Genomic DNA, 16,343 nt, shown 5'->3' with positions numbered 1-16,343 from the left:
TAATTTCACAAAATAACCATATTGTAATTATAATCAGTATAACTGTGTATACTGTGTTATAATATCGAACAATGTGCCGGCGCATACGCCAAATTTGAACCTCCCCCAAGCAAAAAAAATTATTTATTGATAAAAATCGCGAAATTATACAAATTTATTTTTTTAAATATTTATACAGATTCTTAAAAAATGTTTATAGCTTATAAATAATGTAATTAATTTTATTTATATCATTATTATTATATTCCCAAATAAAATATACCTAAATTTAATAAAATTTAAAAAATAATTTTATCTGTTTTTTTATCTAGATATAAAAAAGTATTTAACTTTATGTTTATCTAGATAAATATGAGTTAAGTTATCTTTTTTATCTATCTAGATACATTGGAGTAACATTATCTTTATCTTTATCTAGATAAAAAAGTACTTATATAATCCGAACACTGGCTATAGTGCTTGTACAGTGCACTTGCTATTAATACAGGCTTCGTCACCTATTTATGTTATATAGATTACAGATAACAGTGGTTGGACTGAGAAGTTGATATAATATATTTCAAAATTTTTTTCGGTCGTTGGCTGGAGGGGTGCTTCATGTTTCGATCCCCTCTTCCCACAAACATGAACAAATTAGGCCACTGTACTACTCACTGCGAAAAAAAAAAAATTGACCGGTGACAAACCGATTGGTCCGAAGTTTGTTAAAGCAATGCTATGAGATATATTGACATTTATATTGACATTGCAACAAGGGCAGCAGTAAAAAGTAAAATTATTGAAAACAAAAATATACAAAAACAATCATTCGTGACAAAACTATTGCTTATTTGATGCGCAAACCATTAGTTTTATCACAAAATAAGTGACTGAACTTTCAAGTTTCTGGTGGATGTAATATTTTATTTCTGGTCAATGAGTTACACACAATACACACACGATTTCTGGTAACGATAAGGGCAGCAGTAATAAGTAACTTTATTGAAAACGAATATGGCTTCTTTGAGGCACAAACCATTAATTTTATCACTTATTCAATAGGTGAAGTTTCAAATTTCTGGTGTATGTAATATTTTATTTCTGGTCAATGAGTTTAAAACTTTTTAATCTCCAATTGAAATTAAAATGTTCATTATGAATTCAACACACGTGCAAAAGTAATATATTTTATTATTATTATTTCATAGCTTGATCTGAACGTGTCGACTTGGGGTTCAACTGGAGGTTGGGTACCAAATCATTATATTCTCATAAGAAAAAAGGCATGCAAGAGTTTATGGAAATTTATGGTTTACGTTTCTCAATGCTTTGAACGTTCTAACTGATAGATGTCCAATACGAGTGTAAATATATGAAAACATTAAAAATAATGATATAATTTCACAAAATAACCATATTGTAATTATAATCAGTATAACTGTGTATACTGTGTTATAATATCGAACAATGTGCCGGTGCTGACGCCAAATTTAAAACCTCCCCCAAGCGAAAAAAAGGTGCGAGTACAATTCAAAAATAACCTAGCAAAATCTAGCAAATTTGGCTGAATAATTTGGCATAACTTTTTCGGAATCGGACAATATGCCGGTGCACCCACAAAGATGGCACCGGCATTTTTGTTTGTGAACTTACAAAGTTTATGGAATCTAGCAAAATCTCTAGCAAATGGTTGGTACTTGTTCTGTTGTCATAGTATAATATGGTGATGCCAACTTGACGGACATTAATATATTGTTTCAAACATTGAAATATCGTCGTCGTCAGATTCCGAACAGGAAAATACCGATAATATCAAAAAAACTTTAGAGGATTGTCTATAAAGTAGTTATAAATTAGTTATAAAAAAAGAAAATATATTTTATGATTCGATTTAATATTGTAGTCTTCTATTTTGAATTTGGTCAATACCAGTCTTTGATGTGTTAAACATATTATGTTATGTTTAAATTAACACAGTTTAACATACTACAAATCTATGGGCATTGTTTAATTTGTCACGGTTAACGCCTTGTAGGATCAGATAGTTACATTTATTTAGTTATGATTCTAAAAAATATTTTGATAAACAAAAAAGTTTGGAATAAAAGCATATTATCTGGGTACCTTGAAATATCGTCATCGTCAGAATCCGAACCGGAAAATACCGAAAATATCAAAAAAAACTTTAGAGAATTGTTCAATTACCTATTTCACGGGGTTTTGTACATACTATACAGTTCAGTGGCACACGCGGACAGAAGAAATATTTATTATATAAAGATTAATTATAGACAATAGCTATATTGTATTGATGTATCATAATATTATATTGTGGATATTAGTTATAAAAAAATAAAATATATTTTATGATTTGATTTAATATTGTAGTCCTCTATTTTAAATTTGGTCGATACCAGTATTTGATGTGTTAAACATATTATGTTATGTTCAAATTAAAAAAGTTTAACATACTGAAAATCTATGGGCATTGTTTAATTTGTCACGGTAAACGCCTTGTAAGTTATGATTCTAAAAATTATTTTGATAAACAAAAAAGTTTCGAATAAAAACATATTATCTAGTTACCTATGTAATTTTCACTTTATTACTATAATTATTGTGTCGTGTAATGTATCAACAATGTAATTATTCAACTAGATACATAGGTTATCAATATTGATAAAATAATCAACAACCTCGGCTAGTTGAAATTTAAAAGTGGACTGTATTATAAAACTCAAATATTCTATCACAGCATGTCTGATATTTTACTAAATAATATCTTACAGATCAATAGGGAGGTGTAGCTTGATATAACCGTTATGAAAATGAATAATAAATTACATAATTCAATAATATTATAATCATAAGAAGTATGCCATTAGTTGTCTAATTATTATGTGTTTATAATTATTTATCATTACATTTTTACAGGGCACATATTATATTACATCAGGGTATGATTTTACGAAAATGGAGGATAATGACTTACCCAAAGTAATGTTTTATGGAAAATATAGAGTGGTGACTCGCTTTAAAAATGTGGAAAATAAAGAAGTTAGTTGCGTGATGTTTGAAACTAATTTAATATGACCATGAGAAAAACCAATTTAATTAAATTAATACAAACTGATAATACTTGTTATTCACTTGTTGTAAAAAATAAAGGGATAGATGTACTTTATTATATTTCCTTTTCTGTATACAAATATTGTTAAGTTCTGGTCATAGCTGTTATTACCTATAGAAACTAATAAATATAATGATTAGTTTTCCTCAACATCAATTTCGTTATTTAGTTGTTTTTTAAACGTTATCGTTTTTAAATACTCATTTTCATAAAATGTATATTTTATTAGCTTAGCGGGATGTTATAGTTTCCAAAATTAATATATAAATTATATAATACCATTGTATGCGAAAAACATTTCTGAGTATAGATGGTTTGTCAGTGTCAACGTTTCATATTATATTTATATTATATTTACTTATAATTAATATATTAAAGAATTACAAAAATAAATAAAAACCGTAGGTGTAATGCATACTACTGGGAATTTTAATCTGTTTAATGGACCAACTATATTCACTTTACCATAAATAAGATACTGATGTACTGTAGTCTTATTTCGACTGGTACTTTTACCGTGTACACACAAAAAAAAAGTCAGCTCGGTGATCTGTGGTTGTTAAAATAATACGTTCGCGTAACGAACGCTCAGTTTTTCAAATTTTTAATATTGTGGGACAAATTTTGTATGAGATGTTGCAACGCATTTGTCAATACTGCCAGTTTAGTTATAATATATTATAGCTCTATATTACATAATACTATTTATAATTAACTAATTTTTTACCATTCAATTTAAAATTGGAAATTTACAATTTCCGGATTAACTATCAGCTTAATAACAGTTTTCCTGTTATAATTTAATTGTAAAAATATGAATCCGCAAATATTTAGAGGTTACACCTCAAGCATATAAATATCAATATATTTTATAACTCATGGTTGTTATTTAGTGTCACTGTTGAATGCGTATGAAACATTCTATAATTGTTGAAATCCTAGGCAAAATGTTGATCAAAACGTTCGGACTTATTTTATTCTTCTCATCGTCTCAATCCAAAAACATTTTTATGCCAAACTTGCGTTTTGTAAATTAATAATTTGCCTTATTTATTAAATATAATACGTCATTTCTTCGATTAACATTGATATGCATAGTAAATACAATATTTCTACATAGGTATATTATAATTTTTTTTTTTTTATTACAGGGAGAATATCGTTTGGTTATTGATAAAGTATATCCGTGTGGATCAAGAACAAATCATACAATTAGATTAAATATCTTTTCCAGTAAAAAGACATTGAATATAACTGAAATAAAAGGGAATATAACGTTGTTGAAACCTTACGACGATGATCTTACAGTAAGTATATAATGTTTAATTTAATATTTAGTAAAATACAGTGAAACTTACATATTATAATGCATACACAAAGACAACAACAAATATTCTTCATTCAGAGAATGTTCTTAAATAGAATCTGTGTATGTAAATAAGTAGAAGGTTCGACTGAGGAGCACTAAGAGCATTTGTAATAGGGTCTCACCCTAAAACTGGGAAATAACAGCATTAGCATGGCATCAAAATGGTTTCGCTAAATGACAATTTACCATACAAATTAATCTTACCTAGGTAACCAAACGACCAATCCACAACGCAATAAACAATATTCGTGCTTATATGAGAACTGGCTGTACAATAATTTGTTGAATGTTAGACGACAAACAAAAAAAATTAACATGTAAATAACGTTATGAATATTTGAATCACGAGATCTAGTTCTACTGTACTTGAGTCAACCCGGCCGCGTTGCTTGCGTCCAGTAGTGGTGGTTAGAGATAAGATAGTCAGGCCGCTATAGTGGTTGTACATTGCACTTGCTACTAATGCAGGCTGCGTCACTTCTTTACATATTATAAATTACAGATAAGAATGGTTGGACTGAGAGGTTTATATAATATAATTCGAAATTTTTTTTTGATTGTTGGCAGGGGAAGGGCTTAATGTTTAAATCCCCCCACCACCACAGACTATAAACTATAGTTTATACGCCACTGTACTAGTCACTACTATAAGAAAACAATTTTCTGGTGTCAAACCAATTGATCTGAAGTTTGTTAAAGCAATGCTATGAGATATATTGACATTTATATTGACATTACAACAAGGGCAGCAGTAATAAGTAATATTATTGAGAATGAATACGGGCAAAAACACTGATACGTCATGACAAAACTTTGGCTTGTTTGACGCGCAAATCATTTGTTTTACCACAAAATAAGTGACTGAAGTTTCCAACTTCTGCTGAATGTAATATTTTATTTCTGTTCAATGAGTTAAAAACTTTTTAATCTCCAATTGAATTAAAAATGTTCATTTTTAATTCAACACAAGTGCAACAGTTTATATATTATTATTATTATTATTTCATAGCTTGATCTGAACGTGTCGACTTGGGGTTCAACTGGAGGTTGGATACCAAATCATTATATTCTCATAAGAAAAAAGGCATGCAGTAGTTTAAGAAATCTTTATGGAAATGCATGGTTTACATTACTCAATGCTTTTAACGTTTCAACTGATAGATGTCCAATACCATTGGTAATATATGAAACCATTATAAATAATGATATAATTTTATAGTAACCATATTGGATAAACGATATTTGATGACTAAAAAATGGTTAAATTAATATTAAAATTAATCAACATATTATAAAGATATTGTTGGGCTATTTTATAGATTCTATAAAATAATTCTTCTATAATATAGAGGATAAATAATAATATACGAAATAATAGTGTTTGCCATTCATTGTCTAATTATTATGTACTTATAATTCATCACTATATTTTAACAGGGCACATATATTACATCAGGGTATGATTTGACGAAATTCGAAGATATGAATTTGCCCAAACTAATTTTTTATGGAAAATATAAACTAGTGGGTCGCATTAAAAATGTCGAAAATAAAGAAGTTGGTTGCATTGTTGCGGAAACAAATTTAATACGACCATGGGAAACACCAATTTAATAAAATTATGACAAACTAATAATACTTGTTATTGACTTGTTATATATTATAATTTCTTTACTTTATCAAATATTGTTAAGCTCTGTTTACATCTGTGATCACCTATGGAAACTAATAAATATAATCATCAGCTTTTGTTAACATGTATTTAGTTATTTTGTTGTTTTTTAATATGATTTTGAAAAACGTTATTTGTTTTAAATACTCAAATATCTTAAATATAATGAATAACTTAGTATGTATTTTATATTATTAATTAGTAAGTATATGTATATGATGATATTATTGGGATTAAAGTAATTTAAATGTAATCTATTGACCTAGTTTTAAACTTTAAATGCTTATAAAAAAAAATTGTGCCTATGATTTTTAACATTCCATCGGGTGCGTTCCTGTAAATAATACAATAGTTTTATATTTATTTGTTTAACTTACATTCTATTTTTAACTTATCGACGGTCATGGAAAACGTTAGGAACGTGGAAATGGTTTGTCAGTGTGAATATTTTATAATATTATATTATATATATATTTATGTCAAAAGTAAAAATTCCTCAGTAGTTTTGAAAAGCGACGTGAAAAACAAAAGAAAAACAGGAATTTGTAAGTACATTTTGTTTTCCGAAAAATCGATTTTGGTGGTTGGTGTAACTCTTAAACATATGACCGTAAGTATACATACATGTAATTTTACTGAATGTTTATAGTAGCATTTTATATACACCATAACATTTTTCAAATTATTTAACGCATGTTGAGCTGTTTACGGACATTTTCAGTTTCCATTCGTTTTAGTTTTTTTTTCATAAATATCAATAAAATATTATTTGTTGGTTAAAAAAGCAAAATAAAAAAAAATATAATATTTCATAAAAATAGATCCATCCATTTATGTGGAGTTCAGTGACACACATGGACAAAACAAATATTTACTTCATAAAGATACATCATAGATTTATTATAATATTATGATGTGGACAATAGTTACAGAAAATAAAATATATTTTATGATTTTAAATAATTATATTATAATATTATATTATTGTAGTTGTACGGTCCAGGTAGATACGGACAATAATAGGCCCGGTCACCAGAATACTTCACAATTCGCATGCACAGTACACATTACACACCGACCAACCTGTGTTATATATGTTTATAGGTATTAGCAATTCGAAAGAAGAGGACGGGTTCGCCGGGAAAGAATATCAAATGATAGTGTGTGGTAGTAGAATAAAAAGGTATGTTCTGATGGGGTAGCCCTTGAGCCCTTGAGCCTTGCTCGTGCTCGTCATCACCACCGTCCTTGAGCCTTTTGCTCGTCCCTTGAGCCCTTGAGCCTTACTCGTCATCACCGCCGCCCGATCGCGCACGTACGCGACGTATATTTTACCCCACCTCGTCCTTGCTCGTCCTCGTCATGCCGCCGCCGCCTGATCCGTCACGTGACGGATGTAATGTATAGCGCATTATCAGAGTTATCGGTCTCTTATCTAACGGTCAAATGATATCATATTATTGTACACACACCATATTATTGTGTATTATTATCGTACATATTATTGTAAACTTTTTTTCATTATATAAATATTGAAAAAAAGATTGGGTGGGATTCGAACCCTCGACCCCCGAGCTATAGCATTGACGCTTTAACCCACTAGGCCACAGACCTGATATACTCTTAGCTGGATTCTTATCGTATATAGCTGTATGAATATTAGTTAATATGAAATACACAAAGTCTACATACCTACTTCATGACCAAGACATGTTATCATATATCTGTTATCACTAACGTGGTACATTTATGTATCAAGATCTTATGCTATATGTTTGTAACACACATTTAAGAATAATATACTTATACAATTACAATCTTCAGGAATATACAGGCAACGACGTATGTGTTCCGACATACCCTAACTATTGTTAACATTCTTCAACAAGGAGACTATACATGTACACCCCTTTGTATATTTTATACAGGCAACGACGTGTGTGTTCCGACATACCCTAACTATTGTTAACATTCTTCAACAAGGAGACTATACATCTACACCCCTTTGTATATTTTATACAGGCAACGACGTGTGTGTCCCGACATACCCTAACTATTGTTAACATTCTTCAACAACACTATACACGTATACCCCTTTGTATATTTTAAGCCTTGACCACCTACACCTTTTACGGCAGGTGTTGTTATTCTGTTGTCGTTGAGGAATTTACTCCCACCTAATAATGTTTCCCCCCACCGAATAATGACTCAAATCATCAGACGCTTGACCCTGCAAGAGCGGACATTTATTCAATGTGTTCAGAGTCTTATGCTATACTACACGTACATTTTTATTTCTTGTGAGTGTTTTTATTTTTCAAGTCTTAAGACATTTCAAGTGTTTATTTTTTTAAGTTTTAAATATTATACATGACATGGCCGGTTCGATCACAGATAATATTGCCTTACACAAGAAAAAATCCTTCGTATATGTACCTCCGGCTACACCTACAGATCTATTTGAATCTACTAGCGTCACAATAGATTTCACTGCTAGAAAATTTATACACATCGGTCTTGATCCTACAACAGAAGACTGTTGTGAAATCATTATACGTATATTAACACCAGCCCGGTACGTACATATAACGTATTATACTTTAAAACGTTTATTTGCGCTGATGGGTAATATCCTATCGTTTATATTAACCGTGCCTGAAAATTATAAACGAACAATATTTTACGAAACGGAAACAGAAAAAATATCTAGTATGGTTTACGGAGGAGAAAATGTTTTAGTAATTGAATCGAAAAATCAAGAAGGATGCAGAGTACTTTTAAATCGCTTAGACCTTATTCGTCTTCAATATTTGGAAGGCACTATTTTTGAAATTTATCACCGGACTGGATCATATACCCACTCATTGTTTGCCAAACAAGTTAGAGCGTATATAATGTACTTGGAAGAAAAATTCGGCAAGATGCAATCACCTCCAGTAAATGAAGAAGAGGTGATAATGTTCATAAATAAGGATACTGACTACCAGATCGTACAATCGGAGCCAATCTTAACAAGTCAAATTAAGTTATTCGCTGCTGCGCATGTAGCTGGTCGTTTGATGGAACGAAAGGCTCAAAACGCTCCAATGGTAATTATAAAATATATTATTATATTTTAAATATATTAATCATAATTTTTATTTTAGTTATTTGACGGAGAACACGCTATGGAGTCGCCAATGTCTCCGAGTTATTCGCCATTACCTACTCAACATACATTTAATCATGCGGAAGATAATTTTCTATATAAGGTAATTTATTAAATATTTTTTTGAAATTAAAAACAATATTCATTTTATATTATTTATTATAGCCGATAGATCATTTTGATGGCCCAATGCCACCCGATAGCCAACAACAGTCGCTCGATGAAAATGATGGGCCTGATTTTTTCAATCTAGTCCATACACAGTCTCAATTCACTACCCTCGCACCATCTGATCGAGCAACTTATGCTCTTCACCCCACGCCGCTACGTAAAGTAAAACGTAGACTATTCTAATAATTTATGTAAAATAAATAATTTATGTAAAAAATAAAAAAAAAAAGACGTGATATATAAAAAAAAGTTTTTTCATTTATTAATATTAAGGTTTACAATAAATATGAAGATTTACAATAAAATATTAAGGTTTACAATAAAATATATTTATAAGGTTCTTACTTCTCCATTAAATGAAACAGTCTGAAATCTATATTGATGTACACAATTATCATAGTAAATTAATATTTTGCTAACCCACGGCTTTAAATGTTACCATCATCAAAAATCATAAGATTTCTGGACACTTACTCCGTTGCCCGCCAAGACATATTATTGTACACACATCATATTATATTCGAGCCGCCGGATACATTATGTAACAGACAACGTCCTAATCGACTATATTATGTAATACATTCCTCAGGTCTATGCATGTCACCTTAAATATTGTTATAATATTTGTAAAGAAAAACCTTATATGAACGAATTTAATCCTTAAACGTTTGTAGGCATCACGTTCCAAAGCGGAACATGTAACTCAATCTATTGTTATTTAACAATCATATCCACCTTAAATTATGATTCATATGTTGTTCTCATCCTTTGTCATATTGAATTTAACCCTGGCTAATATTATTTCTCCCACCTAATACTATGTCAAATCGTCAGACATTTTACTCTGTAAGATTCAACATTCGATCAGTCTGTACTCAGTCTTACACACTTACGATTCTCCTCCGCGTTTATTCAAGTCTTAGTTCAATGTTTCTACAAGTCTTTTACTTTTTCAAGTGTTTATCATTTTAAAACGAGACGATTTTAACAACATGGCTGGTTCAATTGAAGACAATGCAGCGTTATACATGAAGAAGGCTTTTACTTATGTGCCACCATCGCCACCGGCCGACCTTATCGAAACTTCAAGCTACACACTAGACTTTGCGAGCCGCAAGTTTATACAAGCCGGTATTCTCCCAGATGAACAGGTGGTTGTTAATATATTAACTTCATCATGCTACGTTCTTATTACTCCGGAATTTTTAAAAAAAATATTTTCATATATGGGACATATCCTGTCCTTTATACTGGATACGCCACAGAAATATAAGCGCGTACATTTTTTTGAGGATGATATGATGAAACTATCGATCATGGTATATACCGGGGGAAATGTATTTGTGATTGAATCAAAAACTCAAAACGGATGCAGAGTGTTGTTAAACCGAACAGATCTTATTCGACTTCAATATCTGGAGCGGAGCATTATAGAAACTATAATACGAAAAGAAGTATACACCGTACCATTAATTCGAAAACAGTTTGAGGAGCTTGCGACATACCTACACGAGAAATGCTTGCAGATAGAGTCAAAAAATTTGGATGAGATGACTACATTCATTAAAAACGTGCAAGACGATCGAGCTGTGGAATCTTGTTCTAACCTCACAAACCAAATACAAATTTGCGCAACCATACAACTAGCTAAAACGGTGTTACAACAGATGGCACACAACTCGCATGAGGTAATTCATAATTATATTATTAAATGTAGAAAAAATATTTAATACCATTTTTTATTTTAGTTACAGAATGGAGAAATGGATTCGTCGATGTCATCAAGCTATTCACCGATCAAAATATCCGAAATGTATGATGGCTCACCTGCATACGATTTATTTAACCAATCAAAGGTAATTGATATAAACATTTTTTCATATAAATAAATACAATATTAATTTTATATTTTATTTTTATAGTCGCTAGATCATATTGACGGCCCACTTTCACCCGATGCGGTTCTTAGACCACAGCCGTGCGATGTAAACGACGGTCCTGATTATTTCTATCAATTCAGGACGATATCATCACCAACTTACACCGAACATCCAGCGCCATCGCACAAACGATTTATTTCAACATTCACCGAGCACCCAACACCGGCACGTGATGTTAAGCGGCGACTATTTTAATATTTGTATGGAATTAAATAATTTATGTGAAATAAAAATAAACATGATATATAAAAAAAGTATTTTCATTTATTAATATTAAGGTTCTTACTTATCCATTAAATGGATTATAATTTGACCATATAATATTAAGCAATATATATATATATATATAGAAGTTTCAGTAAATGTAATGAATTTTACAGAGTTTTAATATTAAAGTGTATACAAAAATATGTTGGGTTAAAATCTAATGTAATCGGTACGTTTGATAAATACAGTTCGAGGAACATCATCTATACCGCAGCGTTGTTGTTGTCAACACGCGCAGGTCATTTCCTAGAACTGCACTGAGATCGAGAGTTATACAACGAAAAATAATATATCAGGTTAAAATCTATTGTAATCGGTACGTTTGATAAAATGCAGTACGGTAGACATCTCATATTGTTTACGCTACGAGCTATCCTAAACACTATACCACTGCTTTGATATCATCACGTGCAGATCAATTCATAGAATTTTATAGTGAAACAATGTTCAACATTACAGTTGAAATCTAACGCGATTTATCCTATTATATATTTTAATTGTAAAATATATTTGTGTGTTAATATATATGCATATTAATAAACTTTAACTATTACTAATCATCACTAGGTTTTGTATAGAAAATGTTAAATACATTCATGTTTTAACTAAGAAGCAACATAAAATAGTTGGCTGCATACATGGATATGGAACCTAACATTATATTTTAAAAAATAATATAGGTAGTTTGAAAAATAAAAGGTTACTTCATCTTCACGGAATGAAGATGTAGTCATGATGGATCATGAACCTTTCATTTTCTTTTATTAAATTTTATAAAATGTTTTCTTTCTCAGTGTAACCTACAGGAAACTAACCTAGTGTAGGGGTGAAGGGGGAAATATAGTAATTAAATGTATCTCGAGTTAAACAAATAACGTATGAAATCATCATATATGGTAATATTGAGTATAGTCTATCGAAGAACCTGAACGACGAAAAAGAAAAAATGTTTGTGCGTACATTAGACTGATTTTGTTAAAAATATAATATTTTTCATATGGAAGCATTTAATATGATTTTTATTTGAAAAATCAGTTGATTTTTAAGACAAAAATGAAGTTTGTATATATTTTCATTAAAAATATGATATTATTATACAAAAATGTGTACCTAACAATTATTTATAGTTAAGTCGAATACATTAAAATCTATATTTATGTCAGCAATGCAGACTGATGAAATTACACATTGCTGTGAGATTTTTATTATTTACGTATTGGTCTTATTAAGATAGTTTTATCAATATAAAATATATATAAATATAGTGCCTATTTGTGTTGGAGTATAAATATGTTTATATTTATGATCAGTATGTTGATATTTATAACAAATATAGAAATATAATAGTATGAATATATATTATACCTACCTATATAAAATCAAACTATGACTATATATTTAATATCTACTGGAAATGGTATGATATATCCTAACTTTTGATGGTAATATACATGCAATTTACATTATTTTTAAAGTAAATAGAATAATGTATAAAATAATTACATATCCAGTCTAAAAACTTAAAATAAATTCCTAGTATTTTGTGTAAAATGAGCGTCAAGTGATACATATAAGATATAATCTGTAGCTAGTAACTATCATAATATGCTTTATTATATAAGCGATCGGGTAGGTATGATATCAGTATAGACACCCTCATGTATTTAACGATACCTAATTGAAGACAAATATACGATTTCTATGTTACAATGATGTAAAATCATAAAAAATATAGTGGTCTTATATTTAATCTGAAAATCAATGCTCTATTCTTAACCGACGTGTTATAGGTTTGTGTGTTTCGAGACAGGTATAGTGATGAAAATCAGTGAAAATTGTAATGATAGTATAGGTATTATATTATATTATATATCTAGCTGATGAGTTTGGCTCTATGAATGCAGTTTTTATGAAATTTAAACAAAAATAATAACTTTTAGTAAAAGTATCTATGAATGTACCAGTTTTTAAAGGTAAAATATTAGTTAGGTATGTATATTTTTACAGTGAGATTATGATAATTGAATACATTTTTGTTTTTGCTAATATGTGATGAAGATAACTATATAATTATATGTTTTTTGTTATTGAAACCATGGAAATTAAATACGATTTTGTTTCACCTTTGAAATAAATGCGACTTTTTTTATGTAATGCTTTCAATAATATGACATTCTACACTTTTAAGCTGTATAAGAATTGTGTAATGAATATGTGAAAGGTCTTTATGTATATGGATTTATCTACTGCAAATGAAGCAATAAAAAAAAAAAAAACTTAATGTAATATCAGCTATTATATTATTATAGTACAGCGATATGTATCGGTCTTTGAGACTTGTAATCAGGGCTTCAAAACGTTTTTATAACGTTATGAATATAACGTTAAACACATCAAAAAACAATTGAAATCGATAGCGGATAACGTATCAGTGAACGATAAACGATTGAAACGGTTAACGGGTAACATATCGCTAAACGATAAACGATTGAAAACGGATAACGGATAACGAAACAGAAACGATAAACGATTGAAGCATGATATAATTGCGTGAACAATAAAATATTTATAAAATTATGACTATCAGTAAGTTATATATTATGGTTATTTTTGTAATATTATATTTTTCAATCACTCTGTTTTGTGTGGGAAACAAGCTATATCCATCAGATAATGCTAAACGCTTCATAACGTTTAAATTTTTAAAACGTTTAAACGCTTAAGTTGAATAACGTTTAAATTCTATATAACGTTAAACAGTCATTCCATCATAACGTTTAATATACATATAACGTTAAACAATCATTCGATCATAACGTTTAATATCCATATAACGGTAAACGGTATTATTATTTTTGATTTAAGCCCTGCTTGTAATAATGACTCGTTATAGTGGTGGTCATGCATTTAGATACATTTAATAACTAAACTGTATATATATATATATGACTTTGATGGTAATTAGGCACGGGTATGATATTTTTATAATATTACATGATTTTAATGAAATTATGATATTTTTCTCAATTTTTTAATAAAATATTGTGATGTTTATGCTTTATTGAAATCATGATTTCTGTATTTACACACAGACAGCTATGTTTTTATCAAAATTATTACATTTTAACGTATATTCACATTGATGAGTATATTTTTAGGTTTCAACAAACTAAATGGTAGATATTTCATATAGTCATGAATTTATCAGTGAATACATCCCCCACCACTAGTTGTTTTTGATTAATGTAGACTCGCTATCTTAATTCACCGTATAGCTATGGTCGCTGTATGTCTCCAGTCTTTTGTCTGATGTATACGCACACATGCACGCTCATACATGATCACTAACTATGATTATTGTTCGTTAGCTCAGTCCGTCTTCGACCTATTACTTAAGATATTTTCATCTGTTATTACAATCGTAATGTTTATATATCATTTTCAATCTATCTCTGTTAATTAAGATATTTTAACCTGCTATTACAAACGTAATATTTATACATCATTTCCGACCGCTATAAAATGTAAGTATTTTGTTTTTATATTTTACATAAATTATTTATTAATTACATATAATCCGATTTTTAGATGTCAAATAATTCATCTCCTAGCACTCCAAGGTATGGAGAAGATGAGTATCACCGACGTCTTGCCGAAATACCCATGGATAATAGTCAAAACTCGGATCAACAGTCTCCGGATTTCCTACAGCGCAACAACAACGTGAATGAGATTTTCATGTATGGTGAGATGGTAAGTTTATTATTATTTTAATAATAAAATATATTATAAATTGATTATTATTATTATTTAGACTCGATCCGAAGATAGCGGGTACTCGACTGACCAAAATACGCAGGTGGAAAACCGGGACTGGCATAGGGTGTTTTCCCCTCCTACATCACCCTCTCCACCTCGTCTATCACAGATGGTGGATTGTGAACGTTCTTTGACGCCGGTTCAGCCTGTCTTGTTGGAAGAAGCTTCGCCTGACATGTTCCCACCAGCAACGCCGGGACCTTACGTATTGAAGGTGAGAAACGATCTGTTCCCCATCTCCAATTCACAATCCACAGTTCCCCCGAGTATGCTTGGCCTAGCACGAGCTAGATCGCATTCTGAACATAACATGTTAATTAATGGGGATATTCTAATCACGTCGGCGGGTTCTGCAAACGTACAGCTGGATGCATCGGAATGGGGTAACGATGGCAATGATGAGGAGATGTTCCGTCATATGGTTGAGTTCAATGATGAAAACTGCAATGATGAGATGCTTAACCACCACATGGATGTATATGAATGTTTTGGAGGATTAATGTGATAAGTTTTTATTATTTTAAAATAAAAAAATCATTTTAAACCTATGTCTACTATAATTTATATTTTTCAAACTACCTATATTATTTTTTAAAATATAATGTTAGGTTCCATATCCATGTATGCAGCCAACTATTTTATGTTGCTTCTTAGTTAAAACATGAATGTATTTAACATTTTCTATACAAAACCTAGTGATGATTAGTAATAGTTAAAGTTTATTAATATGCATATATATTAACACACAAATATATTTTACAATTAAAATATATAATAGGATAAATCGCGTTAGATTTCAACTGTAATGTTGAACATTGTTTCACTATAAAATTCTATGAATTGATCTG

At 29.9% G+C, this 16,343-nt stretch overlaps 1 protein-coding gene across 1 annotated transcript; it reads left to right on the top strand.

Annotated features, from left to right (window-relative positions):
* Positions 1–2,375: 2,375 nt before the first annotated feature.
* Positions 2,376–6,225, top strand: LOC100568985. The gene is made up of 4 exons (XM_029490585.1): positions 2,376–3,036; positions 4,261–4,416; positions 5,488–5,655; positions 5,916–6,225. Exons 1-4 carry the CDS (start codon positions 2,953–2,955, stop codon positions 6,090–6,092), a joined length of 585 nt encoding a protein of 194 aa, XP_029346445.1. The 5' UTR covers positions 2,376–2,952; the 3' UTR covers positions 6,093–6,225.
* The last annotated feature ends 10,118 nt before the right edge of the window (positions 6,226–16,343 follow it).

The sequence above is a fragment of the Acyrthosiphon pisum genome, chromosome A2 (genome assembly GCF_005508785.2).
Source record: "Acyrthosiphon pisum isolate AL4f chromosome A2, pea_aphid_22Mar2018_4r6ur, whole genome shotgun sequence".
NCBI classification, from domain to species: domain Eukaryota; kingdom Metazoa; phylum Arthropoda; class Insecta; order Hemiptera; family Aphididae; genus Acyrthosiphon; species Acyrthosiphon pisum.
Note: the sequence above shows the minus strand (reverse complement) of the source record. Positions and strands in the feature narration are given on the sequence as shown.